At 47.8% G+C, this 25,272-nt stretch overlaps 3 protein-coding genes across 12 annotated transcripts in view; 1 reads left to right on the top strand and 2 right to left on the bottom strand.

Annotated features, from left to right (window-relative positions):
- The first annotated feature begins 786 nt into the window (after positions 1–786).
- SLC22A7 (solute carrier family 22 member 7) lies at positions 787–16,997 on the top strand. Of its 5 annotated transcripts, XM_029241822.1 has the most exons (10): positions 787–1,292; positions 1,943–2,046; positions 2,180–2,334; positions 2,458–2,626; positions 3,450–3,573; positions 3,922–4,031; positions 4,517–4,731; positions 4,939–5,047; positions 6,009–6,215; positions 6,624–7,476. In XM_029241822.1, the coding sequence occupies exons 1-10, from the start codon at positions 897–899 to the stop codon at positions 6,676–6,678; spliced, it is 1,644 nt and encodes a 547-aa protein (XP_029097655.1). In that variant the 5' UTR covers positions 787–896; the 3' UTR covers positions 6,679–7,476. The 5 variants fall into 5 exon arrangements, 3 of the variants coding, with proteins under 3 accessions (XP_029097655.1, XP_029097657.1, XP_029097656.1); XR_003796557.1 differs by lacking the exons at positions 6,009–6,215; positions 6,624–7,476 and adding an exon at positions 14,181–16,997 and having other exon boundaries at positions 840–1,292; positions 4,315–4,731; XR_003796556.1 differs by lacking the exon at positions 6,624–7,476 and having other exon boundaries at positions 840–1,292; positions 4,315–4,731; positions 6,009–6,051.
- Positions 7,424–20,382, bottom strand: CRIP3 (cysteine rich protein 3). Of its 5 annotated transcripts, none has more exons than XM_029241827.1 (10): positions 18,751–20,382; positions 17,010–17,127; positions 10,282–10,496; positions 9,920–10,014; positions 9,448–9,505; positions 9,220–9,351; positions 8,357–8,428; positions 8,140–8,234; positions 7,984–8,041; positions 7,424–7,807 (listed from the first exon to the last, which is right to left on the bottom strand). In XM_029241827.1, the coding sequence occupies exons 2-10, from the start codon at positions 17,069–17,071 to the stop codon at positions 7,752–7,754; spliced, it is 843 nt and encodes a 280-aa protein (XP_029097660.1). In that variant the 5' UTR covers positions 17,072–17,127; positions 18,751–20,382; the 3' UTR covers positions 7,424–7,751. The 5 variants fall into 5 exon arrangements, with proteins under 5 accessions (XP_029097660.1, XP_029097659.1, XP_029097662.1 ...); XM_029241826.1 differs by lacking the exon at positions 18,751–20,382 and adding an exon at positions 17,848–18,044; XM_029241829.1 differs by lacking the exon at positions 18,751–20,382 and adding an exon at positions 16,357–16,460.
- The window catches only part of ZNF318 (zinc finger protein 318), a 36,054-nt gene continuing 28,902 nt past the window's right edge, over positions 18,121–25,272 (bottom strand). Inside the window, exons 11-12 of one of the 2 annotated variants that reach the window (XR_003796553.1) lie at positions 23,592–23,736; positions 18,121–18,201 (exon numbers count right to left, since the gene is read on the bottom strand). Coding sequence is in view for 1 of the 2 variants with exons in the window: in XM_029241821.1 (XP_029097654.1) it covers positions 23,707–23,736 (30 nt within the window). In the remaining variant the exon portion in view is untranslated. Of the gene's footprint in view, positions 18,202–21,973; positions 23,737–25,272 lie in introns of those variants that run through there. The other variant, XM_029241821.1, reaches the window with a different exon arrangement.

The raw sequence follows: 25,272 nt of genomic DNA, 5'->3' as shown, positions 1-25,272 counted from the left end.
TCGCGGCAGGGGGACATGAATGAGAACTGAGTGGGGAGTCAGACAAATTCTGAGTCTTAGGCATTCATTGCAGGCAACTATGCCAGGACCTTGGCAAACCCTTTCCTTCCCTACCACCACCACCCCCCCCCCAGGCACCACGGGGTAATCTAGGAAGCTCCTGAAATAGGGGCAGAGGGCAGGCAGAAGGGACTGTGTATATGAGAAGAGCCCCTGAGTGAAGAAGTGGGAGGGTGATAGGTCTCAGACCCCCAGATCAGCCAGGCTGTCCAGTGTGGTTCCAGGTGTGTCTCAGGCCAGGGCATAAGCTCCAGGTAGGGGTACAAGGAGGCCTTGTGGCTCAGCAGGAAGAACCCTTCACCTGGTTAGGGCCTGGCTGTCAGTCTTGCATCCTGAGCTGCTGGTCAGGCTGTGGCTGCAAATAGACCAAGCTGAACTAAGGCTTCACAGGACAAAGGGCAACCAGGGAGAGCTGGCACTATGCTCCAGGGGACCTCCCCTTTTAGGGACCCTTGGAAGCTCTGCTGACCAAGGGGCTAGGGCCTCACCTCCTACATACCCAGCTACCCCATCATGGCAGCACGAGGTTGCCCCACTTGGTCCTTGAGCACCAATATGTAAGTCCCAGAGCCACGGAGTCAGTGACCTCTGAATGGATGGCAGCCCCTCCCCCCAGGCACTGGGCCAGACAGGCAAGGATCCCTGGAGACCTGGGTGGCCTGGGAGGGCCCAATCCTGGGCCAGCCCCTGAGGGCTGGATTCTGGCTGCAGGCTCTCTGCTCATCAGTCAGTCTACTCCCGCCTCCAGAGTCCAAGGGTCCAAGTGGTGGGCAGTTTGAGCTGTGCTGGGCACTACAGAGGGAGTCCGTGCTGGAGAAGGTTGGTAGGTGGGCAGCATGGGATTCGAGGAGCTGCTACACAAGGTGGGAGGCTTTGGGCCCTTCCAGCTGCGGAACGTGGCACTGCTGGCCCTGCCCCGTGTGCTGCTGCCCATGCACTTCCTCCTGCCCATCTTCCTGGCTGCTGTGCCAGCCCACCGCTGTGCCCTGCCTGGAGTCCCTGCCAACTTCAGTCACCAGGACGAGTGGCTGGAGGCCCACCTGCCCCGGGAGCCTGATGGCAGGCTCAGCTCCTGCCTCCTCTTCACCCATCTCCAGGCCCTCCCCAACACCACGCTGTGGGGAGGGGGGCAGAGCCCTGGGGAGCAGCTGGAGGGTGAGCCCTCCACAGTGCCCTGCCCTCAGGGCTGGGAGTACGACCACTCGGAATTCTCCTCCACCATTGCAACTGAGGTACCCGAGCTGGGAGGTTGGGGGACATGCGAGTGGATGGGCCTGCCATTGCCTTGGGTGATTACCATGTGGGCATTAGACACATTACTTTACCATTTAGAGTCTCCGTTTACCAATCTGTAGATGGGATCTATAAATTCAAAGTACTGAGCTTCGTTCCTGGCTTGTAGTAAAGCCCCTGTGTGAGAGCTGCTATTATTAACTGGGAGGTGATTAGGGCAGGTGAGGGCTAAGATGGCTCTGAGGAGCTGGGGCAGAGATTTGAGAAGGGTGTTTCTGTACTAAGAGGTGGAGAAACAATAGAGGACTCCTCCCTCTTCCTTTTTTTCCGGGCCCCAGGTCTAGGATTTGTATAATCCATCTAGAGGAGTGCAGGTGGGGGCAGAGTCTCTCTGGGAAGGAGCAGAACTCCTGTTGTCACAGTCAAGGCCTTCTATGGGAAGACACTGAGGCTGCAGAATTGGGGAAGGGCAAAGTTTTCCACCCCCCCCTCCCCAAGCTGGGGTGAATAGTTGGGGGCTATCTGACATGGAGGTACCAGGATGGCACAGTTGACCTCAGAAGAACCTGGGGTCTAGGAGAAGAGGGATTGGTACCAGCTGGAGAGGGCCCTGTGCCCATAGGAGGCCCCTCCCTGCCTGTCCCTGCAGTGGGACCTGGTGTGTGAGCAGAAAGGCCTGAACAGAGCCACTTCCACCTTCTTCTTCGCCGGTGTGCTGGTGGGGGCCGTGGCCTTCGGATATCTGTCTGACAGGTGGGGTGAGGTAGGCGGGCCAATAAGGGTGTGGGGTGGGGAACCCTTTCCACTAGCTGGGGTATGGGCCTAGTATACCTCTGTCTTGGGACTTCCCTACTACAGGGCGCTGACCCTGCATGACCCCGTGCAGGTTTGGGCGGCGCCGTCTGCTGCTCGTGGCCTATGTGAGTTCCCTGGTGCTGGGCCTGGCATCTGCAGCCTCAGTCAGCTATACCATGTTTGCCGTCACTCGCACCCTCACTGGCACGGCTCTGGCTGGCTTCACCATCATCGTGATGCCACTGGGTGAGGCAGGCAAAGGTCGGGTAGGGCCTAGAAGACTGCAGGGAGGCAGTTGTCAAGGGTGAGACTGAGCCCATCTGGCCCTTGCTAACCGTCTTCCTGTCTCCAACCGCGCCCTGGGTCCAGAGCTGGAGTGGCTGGACGTGGGACACCGTACTGTGGCAGGTGTCCTGAGCAGCACCTTCTGGACAGGGGGTGTGATGCTGTTGGCACTGGTCGGCTACCTGATACGGGACTGGCGATGGCTTCTGCTGGCTGTCACCCTGCCTTGTGCCCCAGGCATCCTCAGCATCTGGTGAGACCTGGGGGTAGCTGGGGAGTGGGAGATACAGGGGGCCAGAGACAATTAATCAGAGGCTGAGATTCGAAGACAGACTGAGAGATGAAGAGAAACTGTCAGTGACCAACAGAGAAAGAGAGACAGAGATCAATACAAAGAAGATGGCACCAGGCATGTGAAGCAGAGAAACAGGGAACAAAATATAGAGAGATAGAGATGGAATGACAGAGACAGAACCACTGAGAGACAGTGAGAGACCAGGACCGAAAGGCAGACTCAGAGGCACAGACAGAGCTGAACACATGAGTGACAGAAGAGACAGAGCCAAGCACAGACAGGCTGGTGCCCTGGAGGGGTGGGGGTGGCAGCCAAGCCAGCACAGGGGTAGGGAGTCCAAGCAGGAGGTGGGGGGCTGGGTGAGGTGGGCATTTCATTGCCTCCCCAAAATGAACTGGTTTTGGATGATCCCTGTGGGTATGTCTGTATGTCTGTCTCTCGTTCATCCTATGCCCTCTTGTCACCTGTGGGTGAAGTGGGTAGCTGGTCCTGGGGGCTGAGGTTTTGGGAGCAAGACCAATTCAGTTGAGTAGAGAAGGGACTCCCAGGCTGTGGAGGACCTAGGCCTGGGCAAGGAAGAGTGGGAAGAGGTGGCTTTGAAATTGGGCCTTAAGGGATGAATAATAGTTCATCAGGTGAGGAGGGCTTGGGAAGAGAACACATTCCAGGCTGAGGGGACTGTGTGTGGAAGAGCCTGGAAGCTGACAGCCTGTGGTGTGCCCAGGAGGAAGACCTTAGGGCTTAGGGCGCTCTGACTGAAGGGCCTCCTCCTGCCCGCCAGGTGGGTGCCTGAGTCTGCACGCTGGCTTCTGACCCAGGGCCGTGTGGAAGAGGCCCACAGGTACCTGCTCCGCTGTGCCAGGCTCAATGGGCGGCCTCTGGGTGAGGACGGCCTGAGCCAGGAGGTGAGAGTGAATGTATGTGTGAGTGCATGCAAGTACGTGTGTGTGTGTGTGTGTGTGTGTGTGTGTGTGTGTGTGTGTGTGCCCTGTGTCAAGGGTCCCCTTCCTGGGATCCACTCTGTGTGCAAGAAAAGCTCCTGGCCCCCAGTGGAGTGTTCCAAACTCTTCAGGATGTCCTACCGGCCCTGGTGGGCCACACCCTTGACTCAGGACCCACCCTACTCAGCTCCCACGTGCATCCCCTCCCCCACTACTGCAGACGAGAAGGATGGAGACCCAGGGAGAACAAGGTGCCTTGTTCAGGCCACATAGCCAACTCCGATGTCACAAACTCTCCTCCTTCCCCACCAGGCTCTGAGCAAAGTGGCTGCTGCGGAGCGGGTGGTCCGAACACCCTCATACCTGGACCTGTTCCGGACTCCAAGGCTGCGACACATCTCGTTGTGCTGCATGGTGGTGTGGTGAGGAGGGGGCCTGGTGGGGTGGGGGAGGGGCACACTCCACTGGTGCTGAGTGTGAGAGGACAAGGGACAAGTGAAACTGTAACTGCGGATGGCAGGAGGATCCGCCTCTAGGGGGGAAGGGGGCTCCGGGAGGTCAGGATGGAGCAGGCATCAGAGACACGTGGGGTTAAATTCAGGCTCTGCCACCTCCTTACTGTGAGCCCTTTGACAGGTCACTTAAACACTCTGAGCCTCAGTGCCTCTTCTGTACAACCGGACGCTATTAGTTCCTATCTCACAGGGTTGCTGTGAAGATTAGGTCAAGGTGCTTGGGCTACTGGCATGTGCTGCACACTCAGAAGGGATTATGGGGACACGGAAGACCGTGGGCAGCGGGCTCCGAAGGTGGGGGAGACGGTCCCTCTAAAAGGCCAAGGCTCCTGAGAAGAGAGGACAAGGGGGCGCGAAGGAGGACCCCTGAGTGGCATCGCGACCCCCCTCAGGTTTGGAGTGAACTTTTCCTATTACGGCGTGAGCCTGGATGTGTCGGGACTGGGGCTGAACGTGTACCAGACGCAGCTGCTCTTCGGGGCCGTGGAGCTGCCCTCCAAGCTTCTGGTCTACCTGTCGGTGCGCCACGCCGGACGCCGCCTCACGCTGGCAGGAACGCTGCTCGGCGCCGCCCTCGCCTTGGGCTTCAGGCTGTTGGTGTCCTCCGGTGAGCCCCGCCCCAAGCCCCCGCCCATTCCCGTAGGCCCCGCCTTCTGGCCGAGAAAACCCCGCCCCCCAGCGCCACCCGGCTCTTTCCCGGAAGCCCCGACTCAAGGCCAGTTAAGTCTGGCCCTCTCCGGAGGCTCCACCTCCTATCCCGGGAGAACCTCTGTTCTGCAAGGCCTCCTCACTGCCTGAACCCCTTTTCCTCCAGAGGTGAAGTCCTGGAGCACCGCCCTGGCGGTGATGGGGAAAGGTTTTTCTGAAGCTGCCTTCACCACTGCCTACCTTTTCACGTCGGAGTTGTACCCTACCGTGCTCAGGTGAGGGGTCCCAGGCAAGCCACCTGGAGGGAGGGCTTGTTAGTCACAACTCTTATCAACACGCCTACATACACACACTGCACCCCAGTCCCTGTCGCCCATTCCTTACAGAGCTAATCAGAGCTGTTTGTGTTTGCCTAAGTCTGGGAGGAGGTGGGGCATTTAATCTTCTTTACTAAGTGACCTTGAGCAAGGTCAGACAACTTTTCTGGGCGTCCTTTAAAAGAAAACAGTCTCAAAAGGCCCCATCTGGGGCTTCCCTGGTGGTGCAGTGGTTGAGAGTCCGCCTGCCGATGCAGGGGACATGGGTTCATGCCCCGGTCCGGGAAGATCCCACATGCCGCGGAGTGGCTGGGCCCGTGAGCCATGGCCGCTGAGCCTGCGCGTCTGGAGCCTGTGCTCCACAACGGGAGAGGCCACAACAGTGAGAGGCCCGCATACCGCACAAAAAAAAAAAAAAAAAGAAAAAAAAAAGGCCCCATCTGTCCATCCCATCCTACTCAACACAGCCTAAGCAGAACTGCCCTTGGGGGTTGTCTCTGGACATAAGGCCCTGGCCCTTTCAGGTAGCTATTGACAGGTGGGGAGGAGATGGGTAGGCAGCTGGGCATGTTTAGAAAGCCTTGTGTCTCCTGTAACATGGCAGGGTCTGTTCCAGCTGCTGACCCCTTCCTTTCACGCTACCCTTTCCCCATCCTCTTTCTGATGACTTTTTTTTTTTCCTTCAGCAATACCTAATTGGTACTATCAGAATGGGGGCCCATCCTCTGGTGGGTGCTGGCTTGGGGGCCCCTGGCCTAGGGGTGGGTGGGAAGACCACCTGAAAGAAGACTCAGCTTTCTTAGTTGTCTGGGAAGAAGGGGGCACCAGGCCCTGCCAGCCCAGAAAGGGAGCCCCGTGAGGCATGACCGCAAGTAGGTGTGAGCACCAACCCCCTCCTCCATCCTCTCTCTCTGAGCAGACAGACAGGGATGGGGCTGACTGCACTGGTGGGCCGACTGGGGGGCTCTTTGGCCCCACTGGCAGCCTTGCTGGACGGAGTATGGCTGTCACTGCCCAAGCTCGCTTATGGGGGGATCGCCCTGCTGGCTGCCTGCACTGCCCTCCTGCTACCAGAGACAAAGCAGGCACAACTACCAGAGACCATCCAAGACGTGGAGAGGAAGAGGTGTGTGCACAGGACTGTGTCTGTGTGAGCACATGCATGTGGGTATGGGTGCTCAGGTACCTGACCCCTTAGGTAAGATTCAGAGAGGAAGACATGTCTGCACATGTGTGTCTGGTGCATGTATGCAAGTGTGCATGGGTATGTGACCTGAGGTATGTAAACTGCGTGTATAGAAGTATACATGAGTCCATACCTGTGTGTGTGTCCAGGAAGAAGAGGATGTGTACACACACTCAGGTATGCCTACATGTCAGGGATGTGTCAAGCATGTGTGGGAGTCACTTGTGGGAGTACATGTGTTTGTATATCAAGAGCTGGGGGGAGGCCTAGGCCAGCCCTATGGGGCAGGCTGGGGTGGTAGGCTGGGAGGATAAACCCCACCATTGCTCATGACTCCTTCCTCCTCAGTGCCCCATCCAACCCTCAGGAGGAAGAGATGCCCATGAAGCAGGTCCAGGACTGAATGCAATCAGGGGCAGGCCCTCCATGGAAGTTCTGCAGCAGGGGCTGGGAAAATAGAAGGGCAGGCCCTCTGACCAGGGCTGGGGGCAGTGAGCCCCCTGTCCAGGGCTGGAGTTGCCCCCTCTCTGTGCTCATCCGGCCTTGACTATTTGGCCTCCAGCAACAGAGCAACTTCCCAGAATGCAGTGGGCTGCTGAGAATTCTGGCACCCCTCTCATGGCTGGGGGGATTCTGTAAATAAAGGTGCCCCTTGGGTTAGGGCAACAGTGAGGAGCTGTGGGATGAGCCCTGGATGGGAAGCCACTGAGTCTGGCCCTGGGTTCTGGTCCCAGCTTTGTCACTGATTTCTGGGTGACCTTGGGCATGTGGCTTTCCCTCTCTGGGTCTGTCTGGTCATCTCTCAAATGGATAATGAAGCTTCTTAGCAGACCTCGGTGCAGGATCTATCTGCTCTCATGCTCAAATGAGATGCTGAATAAGGTGCTTCCTCTAGAGATGGTGCTAAAGAAAGAACTGTCCTATGACGACTTCTGGTACCAACAGGGCTGGTGGGCATGCTGTCCACTGCGTGGTGCTGGGAGCTGCCCTGTGCCAGAGCCAGGGGACCAGGAGAACAGACTCTTTGTTCCCATGGCTGGCTTTGCTACCTCCCAGTCACTTTGCAGGGTAATGCATCCCCACACCCCTACACTCCCCACCCTCCAACCCACTGTCTAGGCCTCATGCCCAAAGAAGAGTTGAAGGCATGGGAGCCAACATTTTATTGGAGAAGCCAAAATAAACACAAGTTTTATGAGTACCTTGAAGTTACAGAATTTGCTGGGTCAAGGGATTGGGAAGACCAAGACACTAACCTTCAAATGGGGTGGCCTATGTCCCCTGACCAGATAGGAATGGGAAAGGAAGAAGTTGGCAGAGAAAGTGTAGACTCTGGTCTACCATGGAGCCTAGGCCCAGGCCGCCAGAATCACACCTTCTCCCACCCTCATGGGACTAGAGAATTCTGTAGCTTCCATTGGACCATGGAGAGGATGATGGGAGGCCTGAGTTAGGGTGACCTCTGCTATGAGCATCTCATTTGATCTCCACGGGGTCATAGATGTAGCAGCCCACATCACCAATGTTCACACCTGAGGGAGAGAGCCCCATCACCAAGGGCCTTGGGGCTGGGGAGGGTGCTGGGCTGAAGGCTGGAGGGAATTGGGAGGGGTCTGGGGTGTGTTTGACCACAGGGGAAGTTGTCCACACATCCCCACAGACCCACATGCCATACTTTAGGCCCATTGTCTGGGGTGGGGCTGCCCACCTTTGGGGCCAAACAGGTAGCCATAGCAGGGGATGTGGCAGTAGGGGACGCCGTCATGCTGGGACACAGAGAGAAAGAGAGACATCTCAGCTTGGCTCTTTTCCCATCTCCAGCCTCCCTCCTCCCAGCATAATCACCCACCCCTGCCCTGCTCACCTCAGCGTGACTCCCAGCAGTCAGGGTCTTCCGGCACCGCTGGCACCTCAGACAGGGTCGGTGCCAATTTCTGCCCAAAGACATCACCTTCTCAGCTGGTGGGGGAGAGATGGTAGTTCAAGGGGCAGGGCAGGGAGACCCACTTGCCTTGTACCACCTCCCTGCCCTTTGATGCCCATCCTGCACCCCTCTCTCCTAGCTTTCTGTTGTCACTTACCGAAATAGACGGGTTCCTTACAGCCAGGGCACAGCGAGGTCTCCCCAGTGAACGTCTTCGTGTGGGGAGGGCCTTTAAGGGGAAGAGGCCCCCGCTAGGGCTGAGGTGGAGGCCAGGCCTAGACAGGGCCCATCAGCCCTGCCCTGCATATGGCACTGTCCTCTTCCCAAAGCCATGCTCATCCCAGAGCCTCCCACCCGCATGGACATGAGCCTGCCTTCCTCAGGCAGAGCTGAGTCCCCTCTGACTCCACTTCCTGCCCCATCCCTCCCTGCAGGAGGGACCACCTGCTTCCTTCTCATCCTCCCAGGGGCTCAGGTGCCCACCAGCCCAACCCCGTCAGCAACTCAATCCTCAGGAAACCTGAGCTGATATAGGAGCTGGCCAGGGCAGGGGTGTCAGGTGTTGGGGAGCACAATGTCACTGCCCACTCCAGGGGATGGAGGAAGGAACAGGGAGAGGGGAGAAGTGGAAGAAATGTGAGGGGCTGGCCCATCTCAATGACCCCTTACTCTAGGTCATTCCTTCCATGGCCCTGGCCTGGGAGGGGCCTGAGTTCCAGGCCAGCTTTGCCTCTGACTAGCTGTGTGACTGCACAAGGTCGTTTGCCCTCTACAGACCTCAGTTTTCTCACCCGTAAAATGGGGGTGATAATGCCACCTGCCCGATTTACCTCTTACTCAGCAGCTGACAGGAGGAAACATCAAAAAAGGGGCCACGGAGAAGAGAAGTCTTTGCCATGAACAAAGTTGTAGGAATGTGAAGCAAAGGACTAGGTGGGATACTGCCACCTGGTCCCCATCCCCTGTTCCATCCTGGGGAAGGGTCAGGAGGAGGAGTAGCTGGGGCTTGATCTCACTTACTTTTCTTGCCCTGTGGGAGGCCAGTCCTGGGCCTGGGGGGGCTGAAGCTGCTGGGGCTAAGAGGAGTAGCACTGGCAGGGGTGGGGGTGGGGGAATTGTAGAGGTAGGAGCCCACACCACCAATGTTCACCCCTGCAGAGAGAAGAGGGGAGGTCAGGCTTGAGCCTCCAGCTCCCAGCCACATGGAGGGTTCTGCTGTCCCCTGGCCCGTTCCAGGCTGGTACTTACCCCTGGGTCCAAAGAGAGCCCCATAGCATGGCTTGTGGCAATACGGCCTTCCGTTGTGCTAGGCACAAGCAGAGGGAAGAGGACTGCTTAGGGCCCAAGGGGGCTCTCCTGTGCCCCACAGGCTTTTCCCCAGGACAGGCTGCCAGGTGTGTCTGTCTACTGGCCTGGGCTGCGGGGGCTGGGAGCAGTGAGGGGTGGGCTGGCATGCCAGAACTGCCATTGTGGTCAGGGAGACAGGGAAAGAGCAGGTCAGGAAGCAGTGCTGCTTCCCTCCCCCACCTGATGAAACGCATGGGATCCACCAGCACAATTCAGGCTCCCCACATGCTGGCTGGTGTGGTGCCTATTGGGTAGGTGATCTTGGGAGTTGGCTGCTGAGGTTGCCTTTGGTGGGCCAATGGGGCTGAAACCGGGGGCTGGTGACTCGGCGACAGTGACAGACACAAGGCTGTGCACCCTAGCCCGGCCTCACCTCTGCATGCCCTCCTGGGGACAGGACGCTGTGGCAGTGCTCACATTTCAGACAGAATGGGTGCCAGTTCTTGCCCAGGGAGCTCACCTTCTCTGCTGTGGGGGACAAGGTGCAACCGGGCAGAGCCAGGCCAAGCACAAGGCGCCCTCCTTTCCCCCCTGTTCCCCCCCACCGTTATTCCTAGAGACGATGGGGAGTGTCGTCTCTAGGACGGGAGGCCAGTTCCATCCCGCCCGAGTGCTGTGCACCCCATAGGTGGAAAAGGGGGCTGGGACCACACCGTGGCCAGCTCCTTGCGTCCTCATGGAGCCCAGAGGCTCTCACTCGCCCCGTCTTCTCCCCTTCCTCCGCCCAGGCCTCACCAAAGAAAACGGGTTGCTGGCAACGTGGGCAGGTCCAGCTCATGGCTCCGCTCTGAGCAGCCGGCGCCGCACACTGCACACTGTGGTCAAGTCCTCCGGGGTTCAGTTCCCGCCCCCTTCGCTGGCCCCTCCCATGGCTCAGCCTTGAGCCTCTTTGGGCTGAATCCGCTGCTCCTCTGTTCCCACTGGCTGCCAGAAATTTAGAACCACTCCACCTGGGGAACGCAGGCAAATTTGCTGTTACTTCCAAACACTGAAGTATCAGACCGGTGGACAGGAGAGAAGATCCTGAAGCTAGACTGGGAGGGGAGGGAGTAATGAAGACGCCTGGAAGGGTGGCACTAGTTCCTGGCTTGGTACAGAGAGGAAAACTGTTCAGAGTGTAGACGCCATGAAAACACCATTATTTCCCCAAATCGAGGAGTTAGGCATTCTTTGAAATGGTTTTATTCCGCCTTCTCCGTGGCAGATGGTTAAGAGCTACGGAATCTGGAGCCCATCTCTGTTACTTACTCATTCTTTGGCTTCAGGCAAATTACTTAACCTCCCTCTGCCTCCGTTTTCTTATCTGTACAATGAGTAAAGTAATAAGTTTCTCCCTCATAGGACTGTGGTGAGAATTAGATAAGTTAATACTTGCAAAGTGCCCAAACAGCACGTGGCACCTAAATGCTATAAAAGCAGTAACTATCATTATGATGGATCCCACAGTGAACCCAAGACTCAGTCTGGAAGCCCCCAAACGGGGTCTGCATACTATGGTTTGCTCATAAAATTATAATGCTTATTTATTAAAGTTAAAAGTATAATTCAGACACCAATTACATATTCCTAATTTGGTTTAAGATGTTTTAATATTTGTTAAAAGTAGCTCAGCAATGCTTCAAAGGACACTTCAAGAAACATAAACCCACAGAATGAAAGAAAATATTTGCAAACATATATCTGATAAGGGTCTAGTAATCAGAATATAGAAAGGATTTTTACAATTCAACAATAAAAAGACAACCCAATTAAAAAATGGGAAAAGAATTTGAATAGAGATTTTTCCAAAGAAGATATACAAAGGTCAACAAACACATGAAAAGATGCTCGGCATCATTTGTCATTAGGGAAATGAAAATCAGTAACACAATGAGGTAATATTATACACCTACTAGAATGGCTATAATAAAAAAAGATGAGTGTTAGTGAGGATGTGGCAAAATTGGATCCCTCATACAATGCTGATGGGAATGTAAAATGTGTAGCCCTTCGAAAAATAGTCTGGCAATTCCTCAAAAAGTTAAAACTTAGTTACCATATGACCAAGCAGTTGCACTCCTAGGTGCAACTGTCCACACACACACACAAAAAGCATATGTCCACACAAAAACTTGAAATGAATGTTCATAGTATTGCTATTCACAACAGCCAAAAGATGGAAAAACCCAAAGCCCATCAACTGATGAATGGATAAATAAAATGCGGTCTATCTATGATAACGTATTATTTGGCCATAAAAAGGAATGAAGTGCTGATGCATGCTACAACATGAATGGACCATAAAAACATTACATTAAGTTAAAGAAGCCAGACACAGAACACCACATATTGTATGATTCCATTTATATGAAATGTCCAAAAAAGGGAAATCCATAATGACAGAAAGTAGATTAGTGGTTGCTAGGGGTTTAGGGGAGGGACAATTGGGAGTATCTACTAATGAGGACCAAGTCTCCTTACAGGAGAAATGAAAATGATCTGGCATTAGTGGTGATATTTGCACAACCTTGTGAATATACTAAAAATCATAGCTTTGTACACTTTAAAAGGGTGAAATTTATGGTATGTGGATAATGTCTTAATAATTATGCCTGAGGGGAACTACTTTTTTTAAAAAAAGGTAGCTCAGTGGACTTCCCTGGTGGTCCAGTGGTTAAGACTCCACACTTCCAATGCAGGCACCATCAGTTTGATCCCTGGTCAGGGAAGTTCCTCATGCTGTGAGGTGTGCCCCCCCGCCCCCCAAAATAAAAAAACGACAACAGAAAAAGGTAGCTCAGCAAATGAGGGGCAGAAGAGAGGCCTTGATTACTTTGTGCCAGGGCCCCAGCAGAGGAGACAATTCCTCGATGAAGTATCATGGTGAAATGAAGAGTTTTCCGGGAATAAGTTCCTGTGTTTTGTCAAGTCAGTTCAGAAATGGCTGAATGAGGCGTGTACTAAACCCATCACTAGGTTGCAGCGCTGTGCCCTGCTAGATGAAAGGAGTCCTATTTGTGTCTTAGGAGTTGGAGACCCTCTCTGGACTTCAATCCCCTCAGATGGGCAATGGGGATGGGACTGGGTCTCTGAACTTCTGCTTAACACTCCTGTTTCCTCACTTGTCTCCATGAGTACTTTTTGCTTCTAACAACACTTGCTTTATCCTCCTTGATGACTTCTGAAGGTGGAAGGCTTGCACATTGTGAAATGAACTTTTCTACACTTCTCATTATTTGTTTGTTTGGGGGAACATTTCAAGATCCTTAGTGTTATAACTGTTTCTGGAAGGGATTCTTCTTTAATGAACTTGAAAAGTACTAGTTTTAGCCTCCACTGATATTTTACTCTCGTGTTTCTGCCTCTCATGTGTTTCTTCTTCAAGACGGCAGCTCAAGTTCCACTGCCTTTTGCTTTCTAAGGCTCACACGAAGAAGGTCCACATTAGGAGGCTGGGAGGACTTCACTGTTGTATCTATTCTTGGACATGCTGCCTCCTTTAGAAAGGCTAACTTCATCTGTCCAAGGATCTATCCTCAGAATTTCCAGGCCACATCAAATAATCCTTTTCTAAGGTTCCCCACCTCTATCTGCATTCGATCGCCTTGTGCCCATGCCTCAGCCTCTTAGTTGGGTCATCTTTACCCTGGCATCCAGCACAGGGCCCCATATAAAGAAACAAAGACTGAAGTGCTTTACTCCTCTCCATCTTCTGTGGCCTTCCAATATTGCATGGCCACAACAAACACAGTATGCCTCATCTTTTCTATTTCAGTGCTTATGAAAGACTAGTTGAGGCTCCTCCTTTTCAAATATTTGCCATCCATTTACAGGTACAACAAATCACAGTATTCCACTCTTCTTCCTTGCCTGGCTTCCATTATTCTGACTAACCCAAGAGTCTTTTTTTTTTTTTTTTGCGGTACGCGGGCCTCTCACTGTTGTGGCCTCTCTCCCGTTGCGGAGCACAGGCTCCGGACGCGCAGGCTCAGCGGCCATGGCTCACGGGCCCAGCCACTCCGCGGCATGTGGAATCTTCCCGGACCGGGGCACGAACCCGTGTCCCCTGCATCGGCAGGCGGACTCTCAACCACTGCGCCACCCGGGAAGCCCCTAACCCAAGAGTCTTTGTAAAGAATGTTAACAGGGAGAATTAACATCTCTGTAGGAATGTGTTTGCAGTCACTAACAGTGGCTGTTTTGAATACTTTGTGTGACTAAAACCTCTAAAATGATGTTTTAACAAATACCACAAATGGATAAGTCCAGTTGAGTGTAAGTATTGCCTACTCAGTTGAGAGGGTGTAGTTTATATTATCTCTTAAAAGAGGCAGACCCCTCTTCCATAAAGATAGCTATTCCCTTGGTGCCCCACCCCACTTTTTTCCTGCACAGACCTCTGTCACAGTATCTGTAATGTTGTGTTACACTTATTTACTTTTCTTTCTTCAGTTAACAGGATTGATTGAGACTTACTTATCTGTGTATCTGTAGTATCAAGTATAGTGGGGGTGCTCAGTAAATGACAGTTACTACTACTACTACTATTATTAAAATCTTCCACTAACACTCTTCATGTTTTTATTGTCAGGTACATATATGTTTTAGATTGTTGTATTTTCTTGATGAATTGACCCTTTTATTGTTGTTCTTAGGCTGAAGAAACAAGCTTTTCAACTCTAGGTGAGTGGTAGTGGGAGATAATGGCCTTAAATACCTGGAGGACTGTCACATGGAAGAGGCATTAGGGGTACCACCAAGACCCCTGGATAGAAGTCACAGGGAAGCAGATTTGGATTCAGTCCACAAAAAGAACCTTCTAATAGAGCCAAATATGCAGTGACTGCTTCAGAAAGCAGTGAGCTTCCTGTCTCTGGATGTTATAAGTAATGCCGGAGAACAAACAAACTAATTGTCATTGTTGCAGAAGGAATGCAAGCATCATATACAGACAGATCTTTAAGGTTTCTTCACAATTTGACGATGTATTATTTTGTGATTCCATTCCCCAAGAGAGTTTGAAATCTGTGTTAGCAAGAGAGCATTGCTAAAATAGTGACAGCTACCACCTATGGAATGCCAGTCGTAGGCGTTATACTTACTACTTCTGATCCTACAAAACCTGATGAAGGATTTAAACATTACATTACCAACTGTACAGAAAAGGAAAGTGGCTTGGAGAGGTTAAGAAATGGTTCAACACCATACAGACCCTCATGCGTTGTGACTCTTGAACTCATACTTTTTCTACTTGATGCTCCTAAGCATGGTTTCTGCTAAGCTACCCATGTGTTTCAGTCTGAAAGGATACTACTCTTGTCTGTACAGCATCTCTGTACTAATTGATAAGAAGGCCTATCCACGTAAATAATGGGTTGAGATACAAGAGGCAGGGAAATGTCATTAAAACTTTTCCATGGCTTCTCGGTACCCTCAAGATAAAGTTTTTAACTTGGCTCTAGGACCCTCCACCTTTCCAGTCTTCTAAGCCATTTCTCCTGTTGCCTCAACCTCTGTAATTACAGTAAATGAGCTTCTTAAATCTGCCAAGTTCTTTCCTGCCTCGGGGCCTTTGCAAAAGCTATCTTTTTTTCTGGGAGCTTGCTTCTCCAATATCTTCACCTAACTAATTCTGCTCCCTCCCCTCACCTATTCAATACCAGGCTACTGGCCCCAGGCACTCCCTCCTATAGCATCTTGTGCTGGGGGTAAAGGGGGTAAAATCTATGACAGCTGTGTTTTCCCTGCCTGAGTGCTGAACCAAATGAGGGAAAAAGTCAAAATGGAGACCCCATGATAAAAGCTGAGTTTGTAGCTTAGTGGGAGGGTAAAATAGGTCTGCCAACTTCCCACCCACCTCCCCCGCCACATTCTAGGCTCTGTGTACCTCATTACTCTGTGAGCCCTATGAGGGCAGGGACCAGGACTGTTCTGCCAACCAGTGCATATGCTTCCAATGCCTTGCTCAATCTCTAGCACATGGTGCTCAATAAAAATTTGTTGGTGAATGAATGTTAAATTTTGCACACAAGTCTCCCTCAAGTGTGAGTAGATGAGGACCAGTGGGAGAGATGTGCGATTACGAGTGGACTGGTAGGGGTTGAGAGTTTTGTTATAACAAAAGCCCTGGAGCAAGGGGAGCTCAGTTGTCTAGGAGTAGACTCAGGAGTTTGTTTCTTAATATACATGAGGATCAGCATGTATGATGCAAAATGGAATACGATTTAAACTGATCCTGATTATAAATACTAGGAGACTAATACAGTAAAAAGAACTGAAAATTTGCTTTGGCAGCAAATCAGTCCCACTTTACAGTCATTCACAAGAACTTACTAATTAAGCCTAATTAGCATGTAGCACAATTATGCCTATCATTAAATATATGGCAAAAGAGAGAATGAGGGAAAAGTGTTGTGTAAACTGTAAAGCACCTTACAAATATGGCTGCTGTCATGTGTCAGGTTGGCACTGCAGTGAGTTTTGATTATAACTATAAATTCCACTCATTTTATACCTTTGTAGATTTGTTCAAGTACATGGCCATATGCTTGTTACTTTAAGGCATTATCAAAATTTGTATCTATGGATGACTCTTAAAAGGTTTCACTCAGTTCTGTATGTTAATGAAAAATCAGTCTTACCTCTTTATTGTTGTGTTTCTCAACCTTTATTACCCATAACCCTTGTGCTTTCTCACTCCATGTTTTGAATATCCCCTACAACTAGTAAGTTTTACTTTCTATAGTTTATGAACAAAAAATAAAAATAGAAACATACACACAAAACAAAACCAGACTGAAATGCTTTCTTAAAATACACTAATCCTCCCACCTGTAGATAATTGCTGCTGTATAATCACACATTATTTATGGCTCTTGCAAGAGTCTGTCCGATATTTCCCTTGTTTCCCAGCATCAACTTGCCATCATATGAACCTGTTGAGAGCACTCTGTATTAGCTACTTGTGGTTAGCTGCTTAGGGCTATTGAGTGAGCTACATTTTGTGATTCAGTGGTATCAGCTGGACTAATTCAGAATCAAGACTGCTGGAAAGGACTTTTTGCCCCTTCACCATGTGTGCCTTCAACCTATGCTTGTGACGATATCAACAACAGCTTTAAATGATGGTTTTCCATGCAAAGATGGATTTGGCCTCTCAAGTATCACTTGGGAATGTGTATTTCATCTGAAAGTATATTTTAGAAAATGACCTCCAAATAATTTGCAGCATGAAAAATGTATCCATATTCTGGAAACTGAGAGAAGAATAAGAGTGAAACTTGGTGGTCAGCTTACTTATAAATCTGATAGATGGTGACAGTGCTCCTTGGTGGAAACTACCAGCAACTTCCTCATCTTCTTACTAAAGTCTGGGGGGTAATTTTTTTTTACAATATACAAGAATAGTCCTTCCATGTCACGAGACTATGTAATAAGACTAAAACAGTTTAATCTTATGAATTCAGACAAATGCAAATGCTTACCTTTTTATAGAGGAGTCTTTCAGTTCCTCTATGAAGCTCAAGGTCACAGAATCAGAAGCCATGTTCTAGCCTCTTCCCAACTCCAAAACGATTGGGCTTTCTCTCTTCTTCTCCTGAGCTTTTGGAACAGGCAGAACTGTAAGATCTTTATTTCTAATCTCTTACTACCCCATACCCTCACCACCAAGAAAAGGGCAGCAATTACTAGTATCTTAGTGGGGATAAGAACCTGAGCACCGTCTTTTGATAAAAAGCCACAAAGAGGGAAGGCTACAAACAAAGAAGGCACTGAATCTTCGCAGCTCTATAGGGGACATTTTATTTTCTACTTAGAAAGCATTTCCTTTGGAGAACTTCATCTTCCCCCACTGCACATTAATTCAACTTAGTCTAGATTCCTCATTAGGGTAGACCCTGTCTTCCCAGGGTGAGCTTATGACCAGGGCCTGGTCTGGATACTTCATCCACCTGGTCACAGTAATTGTTCAGAGAGAGAAATGTGGCCCAAGTCACACTAATCAACATCCTCCCTGAGATTTTTTTGGTGCTATAAGGAAAGATACACCTCATTTTCTAGACAGAGGCCTATAAGAACCATGGCAGCTTGAGCCTGCAGGTGCTAACTTGCATCTGAGTGGAGAGAAAATAAGAAGTTAAGCAGAGCTGAGGAAATGGGGAACAAAGAGTCCTGATGACATCTCTGACCTCCTGGATCTAATTCTGACTCGGTTTCCCAATTACCAAACCACAAATTACCACCTATTCACTTTTTTTCTTAAGCTTGTGTGAGTTTAGTTTCTGTTACAACCAAAAGAATCCTAATTAATACAATATGTACCTTTATACAGACAGAAGTGCTTCTTCTTGTGTTTAAGAATTACATCATGTTGTGTAAAGTTCTGAAACCGTAGGTAGTTTTATACACACATTTTCTTTTTTTTTTTTCGGTACGCAGGCCTCTCACTGTTGTGGCCTCTCCCGTTGCGGAGCACAGGCTCCGGACGTGCAGGCTCAGCGGCCATGGCTCACGGGCCCAGCCGCTCTGCGGCATGTGGGATCTTCCCGGACCGGGGCACGAACCCGTGTCCCCTGCATCGGCAGGCGGACTCTCAACCACTGCGCCACCAGGGAAGCCCAATATACACACAGTTTCTTAATGCATGATTTTCAGGATAACGTTGTAAGGAAAAGACTGGAAAATAATATGTAAGAAATGGATCTTAGACAAGTAATCCAATTAAAAATGGGCAAAGGATTTGGACAGTTCTCCAAAGAAGATATACAAATGGCCAATAAGCACATGAAGAGATGCTTGACATCATTAGTCATTAAAGAAATGCAAATCAAAACCATAAGGAGATACCACTTCATACCCACTAGGATGGCTATAATTAAAAAAGAAAAACAGAAAATAACAAGTGTTGGAAAGATGTGGAAAAAATGAAACCCTCACATTCCTGGTAGGAATATAAAGTGGTACAGCTGCTGTGGAAAACAGTTTGTTTGACAGTTCCTCAAAAAGTAACATATTGTAATGTCACAGAAATGGCACCGCAGAGATCTCCAAGAATCAGTTCCTCCACTGAAGCTATCATTAAGCTGGCAAAAACTGACAGAATCAACTTTTTCAGAACTCTGGAATCTAATAAAAAACTTACAGTGGAGTCCAACCAGTGGTGTGCTTAATGAAAAAAGCAGCTGCAAAATTTCAGTAACAAAGCATTGTAGCATTTTTGCTTACCCATCTAACATCCCCCATTCCGCAGCTTGGAGGTGGCCATTGGGACAGCAGCCCATATTCCTGGTGTGGCTTGCGGGTGCCAGGGGAAGATAATATGCACTTTGTTCTCAAAAGATTGTAGCTGTGAATCTTGCCCTGTCTAGCGGTTTCCCGAGGAATCTGTGCTGAGGCTGACCTTGTTTTGCCCCCCTCAAGCTGGAGCAGCTTTCAAAGCATCCATTGAAAGCATTTAAAGACATATACTACCAGTGGCTGCACAGAGAAAGAAACAGCGAATGGAACAAGCATCAGACGGATCTAAAAGTCTGGAAAGGAGGAGTCTGAGGAGGAAGATACATGGGGAAATAAGAACTCTGAAGGGCTACCATGTGTATGGGGAAATCCAGCATGTAAAGTATATGCCCAGAGACAGATGAGAGTTCAGAAAAGACCTGAGAGGACCCTAGGCTTGCACCTTTGGCTGAACTTTGGGTTCCAGGCAGCCAGGAGGTGAAGGCCAAGGCAGAGTTTTAGGGAGACTGGCTTAGCATTGAAGTGGTGCCCCAGGTCAGTGTCTGCAAAGACCAAGAGAAGTGGGTTTTTTGTCTGTTTGTTTTTGTTCATTTTTTCACTCCAGGCATTTAAGGAAATCTCTGTCAGGTGACTGACTGCTGAGATACTGGAACAGAGATTTAAGGACCAAACACAAGCATACAGTCTTAGCAAAAATAGTTTGGAAAAGTCAGTAAACAAATGATGACTACAGACTTCAATAATCAACAACAGCAAAACTTGGGAGGGGGATCTGACTCCCAGATTGACACATCATAATATTCAAAATGTCCAGTTTTAAACAAAAAATCGCAAGGTATAAAAAGAATAAAGTATTGTTCATTCACAGGAAAAAAGAAGTTTATAGAAACCATCACCAAGGAAGCCCAGACACTGGACTTATTAGACAAATATTTTAAATCAAATATTGACATAATTGAAGGGGAAATAGACAGTTCTACGATAACAGTTGGAGATTCCAATACTCCAATAATGAATAGAACATCTAGACAGAAGTTCACTAAGGAAACAGACGACTTGAACAATACTAAATTAACTAGGTCTAACAGACATACAGAATACTTTATCCCCAAACAGCAGAATACCCAATCTTCTTAAGCTCACATAAAACATTCTCCAGGATAGATCATATGTTAGGCCACAAAGCAAGTCTTGTACATTTAAAAAGATTAAAATCACACAAAGGATCGTCTCCAACCACAATGAAATAAAGCTAAAAATCAATAACAGGAGGAAAACTGGAAAATTCACAAAATGTGGAAATTAAACAACACACTCTTAAAGAACCAATGGGTCAAAGAAAGATTCAAGAGAGAAATTATAAAATACTTTGAGATGTGTGAAAATAAAAACACAATATATCAAAATGTATGGGGTACAGTGAAAACAGTGCTCAGAGGGAAACTATAGCTGTAAACATTTTTAAAAAGAAGATCTCAAATCAACAACCTAACTTTTACACCTTGAGGAACTAGAAAAACACGGAGCTAACAAAAGCAAGTGAAAAGACAACCTACAGAATGGGAGAAAATATTTGAAAATATCTGGTAAAGATCTAGTATCTAGAATATGTAAAGAATTCTTGGGGCTTCCCTGGTGGCGCAGTGGTTGAGAGTCCACCTGCCGACGCAGGGGACACGGGTTCGTGCCCCGGTCCGGGAAGATCTCACGTGCCGTGGTGCGGCTGGGCCCATGAGCCATGGCTGCTGAGCCTGCGCGTCCGGAGCCTGTGCTCCGCAACGGGAGAGGCCACAACGGTGAGAGGCCCGCGTACCCAAAAAAAAAAAAAAAAAAAAAAAGAATTCTTATAATTCTACAACAAAAAGGCAAACAACCCAATTGAAAAATGGAAAAGGACTTCACTAGACATTTTTCCAAAAAAGATATAAAATGGCCAAAAAGCACATGAAGAGATGCTCAATATCATTAGTCATCAGAACCACATTAGTAAATCAAAACCACAATGAAATATTGGGATGGTTATAATATATGAAAAAGGAAATTAAGTATTATGAATATGGAGAAACTGGAACCATCATACATTTTACTGGAAGGGATGTAAAATGATTCTGGTGCTGTGGAAAACAGTTTGGTGGTTCCTCAAAATGTTAAACATAGAATAACCATATGACCCAGAAATTCCACTTCTAGCTATATACTGAAAAGAACTGAAAACAAGTACTCAAACAAATACTTATGCATGAATGTTCATAGCATATTAGGCACAATAGCCAAAAGGTGGAAACAACCCAAATGTCTATCAATGAATTAATGGATAAATAAATTGTGGTATACACAGACAATGGAATATTATTTAGCCATAAAAAGTAATGGAATACCTATACTTGCTATAGCATGGATGAACCTCAGAAACATTCTTCTAAGTGAAAGCAGATAGAAAAGGTCACTGATTGTATGACTCCATTTATATGAAATATCCAGAATATGTAAATCCACAGAGACAGAAGGAAGACTGGTGATTGCCAGGGTCTGTGGGAAGGTAGAAATGGGAACTAACTGCATAAGGGACACAGGGTTTTATTTTGTGGTGGTGAAAATGTTTTAGAACCAGACAAAGGTTTCGGTGGCACAACACTGTGAATGTACTAAATGCCACTGAACTGTTCACTTTAAAGTGGCTAACTTTATGTTATGTGAATTTCAGCTCCATAAAACAAAAACAAAAAGCACCTGAGATAGCAGTTATATTTCAGGAAAGTAGTGACTGCAAGAGAACAGGAGAGGGGCTTCAGGGCTGTTGGTCACATTCCATGTTTTGATTTGGGTGTTGGTTACCCGAAGTGTTACACAAACTGTTCACTGTGTGAAAAGTATTGAGCTTAACACTTGTGTGTGCTTTTGTTTTGTAATATGTACCTTATACTTTAATACAAAATTATATTTTTTAAAAAGTTAGAGTTGTCATGACCCAGTACATACCCAAGAGAATTGAAAAGTATGTCCACACAAATACTTGTACACAAATGTTCACAGCAGCACAACAGCAAAAAAGTGGAAATAATCCAAAATGTTTACCAACCAATGGATAAACAAAATGTGTTTATACAGTGGAATATTATTCAACTATAAACAATGAAGTACTGATACATGGTACAACATGGATGAATCTTGAAAATGTTAAGTGAAAGAAGCCAAACACGAAAGACCACATATTATATGACCCCAGAATTGTCCAGAATAGGTAAGTTCATAGAGACATAAAGCAGACTGATGATTGCTGGTGGCTTTGGGGTAATTGGGAATGTCTGCTAATTGCGTTTTTTAAGTGGGGTGATGGAAATATTCTGGAGTTAGATAACAGTGATTGTTGCACAATCTTCAACACGCTCTTCTTACACACTTTAAAATGATTAATCTTATGTGAAATTTAATGTTATATGAATTATATTTCAATAAAAAAGATTTTAAATATTTAATCATTCATAATGTATGTGAACTCTAGCATATCAAATTTTAAAAGTCCAAAGGGAAAAATATTATTCTAAAAAATGTTTCCTTTCCCCCGGCCCATGCCCTAAATCAGCACATCTCAAAGGTGGACTCCAGACATTACTGAAGAAGGGAGGTGTAAGCAGCAAACCAGGGGCTGGTAGGCAGGTGAGTCACATTTAGGAATAAAAGCTGTGACCAACACCCTTGATTGTCCCTGAGCAGAGGAATGTGGTAGATGATGAGAAACAGATCTTGGACTGGAGCAAGGGAGAGAAAGTAGTGGTGACAAAGTGTTGGCAGCCCTGGCACCAGGCTGCTTTCCATTGCTTCATCCACAGGGTCATGCCTGAGGAATGAGTAGTCATTAACTGATATAAGCTCAGCAAAAAGAGGCCCTGAGATACTTTTTACCCCTTACTTCTTCCTTCTTATTCTATCGATGGCTTTGATTGTATATTATGCAGTTCTTTATATTTATAGTGTTATGAGTAGTCCCAAAAGTTACCCAAACCACAGATTTATTTGGGCAGTAAAGCAGACCTCCAGGACTCTAAAAGTGCCAGCATTTACAAATCAGAAATAAAACTAGGTTAACAGTTTTAAGGGTAAATTTGGAGTTGGGGCAGCTCAGATTTAAATAAATCTCAGAGTTTAAAGGACTTAAAGGTCAGGTTCTCATCCTCACTGTGTTCCTGAGCCCAGTTCCAAAGCACAAAAGGGCGTAAAAGAAACACCTACTGGCTTTTTAGATGAACAGAGAGTAAGGTGTTTCCTTGGTATTTTGAAATGCTTGCCTGTTTCTGTGTACCAAAAGTTCTGTGTGTAGAAGAGGTAGTAAGACTGAATGGAAGCTGCAAGACAGCTGTCTTGAAGTCTGAAATCCCAGGATTTTTCAAACACATCCTTTGTGATTGTCCCCCCTTCCCTGAGACTCCTTTGTCTATTTATACCCCACTCCTCTAAGGACATACCCAATTTTTACCCTGATTCTTGTATGGACCAGGTAGGAAGGCTAAAGCCAAGACAGGAGATGTTTTACTAGCTGGGAGCATTGGGCTCAGGGCCCAGGAGGGATGAGAAGATCTGAATTCCACAGCTTTAACGTGAGTATCGTGGCACAGAATGAGAGATGGAAGTTAGGAGACAATTTGAGATGAGGAGTGGAAAGTTTAAAATATACACCTTCTATGCATATCCTCATCTTGTTCCTCCTCTACCGGTACAAAGATATAGACATACATAAATAACATATTCGCTCACCCAACTCACCATTTCCTGGCAGCTAAAATAACAGAGCCTTCTCCATAACCCATTCCTGCCCCAGCAACCATACCCACCTTCTGGAAGTCAGACCCTAGAGGTGACTGCCCTTTGGCCCCAAGGGTACTCATCATTTCTGTGGCTTCTATCCCTGTCTCCCTGGGGTAAAAATGTCTTCTGCAGTCCTTCCTTCTAGAAATATGAAGACTTCTGCAATTGCCCCTGAAAAGAAAGGAAGATAGGTGGTTTAGAGTCGGTAAACGTCATCATAATCATCCTTATGTAGGTATACCGGCTATGGGAGGGCTGGATTGAACTTTAGGAGGGGCAAAGTATCGGAGAGATGAAAGAAAACAGTACCAGAATATGCTTGATTTAATTTTTTTGCTATCTTCCTCTACTGTAACGTAACTCTGTCTCTATTTTTTTGGCCGCGCTGTGCGGCATGCGGGATCCTAGTTCCCCAACCAGGGATAGAACCCCTGCCCCCTGCAGTGGAAGCGCGGAGTCCTAACCCCTGGACCGCCAGGGAAGTCCCTCTGTCTCTTTTTTTACTCTGCTCTTTCACTTCTCTTAAACATGCTCATTTCCCTTGTTTTCTACAAAACACTTTTCTTGCCTGATGCTCCATGAGTGGACGGAATAAAAGCCTGTAAAGCTTTCAATCAATACATCTAGATACGAGTTATCTTCTGTCTTTCTGCATGCAACAAAGACTTTGTGGTATCTTTTGTGTACTTGCATTAAAGTAAGCTTTGTGAAGACAGGTATCTTGATTTATATAATGTCCAAGTGCTTGTACAGCATGAATGGAAATGCATAACCAGCTCCACAGAGGTAGGAGCTAGAGAAAGGGAAGAGGAGGAGAGGAAGATGAGTGGTATTCTTGAATGTATGTAACCTAGCCTTGATGGGAGTAGAGGAATTTAGGAAATCTTGAGGGAAAAGCAGCAAGACCTATTTGTAATAATGGAAAACTGATGTGAGGAGTGGAGACAGAGATGCACTGAGTGGAAAGAGATACAACTTTAAAAAAAAACACTATTTTTTAATACATAAAAGTATACAGAAGAGAAAAAAAACCGGTCTGTAATTCCACATCACCAGATAACCCCTACTGACATAAAAATTTCCTATATGTGTGTGTACATATTTTATGGGTATAAAATATTTGTATTTTATATAAAATGCATTTTCATGGTCTGAATATTCAAACAAAAAAGATAAAAAATAAAGAGTGAAAGCATCACTCCTTCCTCTTCCAAAGGCAACTTTTTTTGGTTAATTTTTTGGTTTCCTTCCAGAAATAAAACTGATGGCTTGATTTAGTTTTGATGACATGATGAGGATGCTGGGCCATGAAAAGTTGAATTACTCCTTCAGCTACATCAGAGGGATTTGGGGTTTAATTTACTTCAACATGCCTATGAAATCTGGCTGGAAGGAGAAAGGGAGCCATCTGAAAATCAGAGTCCCCAAAGCCTTTTACTGCTAACTCTAAAGTCAGTGTACCCCTACCCTTCCTATCCTGTTTTTCTTCTAGGAGCTTCAGGGGCAATGTGTCCCCCTCCTGGCCTGGCACCACTATTCCAAATGCTGTTGAAATGAAGGGGCCACAGGCAGCCTTGATATGCACTCACTGCTATAGACAGTGCCTTGTATACAAAGATCTAGGACAGAAGCAAGAGGACAGTTGGCTTCTGCAGTATTAAGCACCCAGCAATTTACAGCTTTTACTCACTTCTAAATTGCTAAGTA

This window comes from Monodon monoceros, unplaced genomic scaffold (assembly GCF_005190385.1).
Source record: "Monodon monoceros isolate NGI ecotype Baffin Bay Population unplaced genomic scaffold, NGI_Narwhal_1 Super_Scaffold_3, whole genome shotgun sequence".
NCBI lineage: Eukaryota > Metazoa > Chordata > Mammalia > Artiodactyla > Monodontidae > Monodon > Monodon monoceros.
Note: the sequence above shows the minus strand (reverse complement) of the source record. Positions and strands in the feature narration are given on the sequence as shown.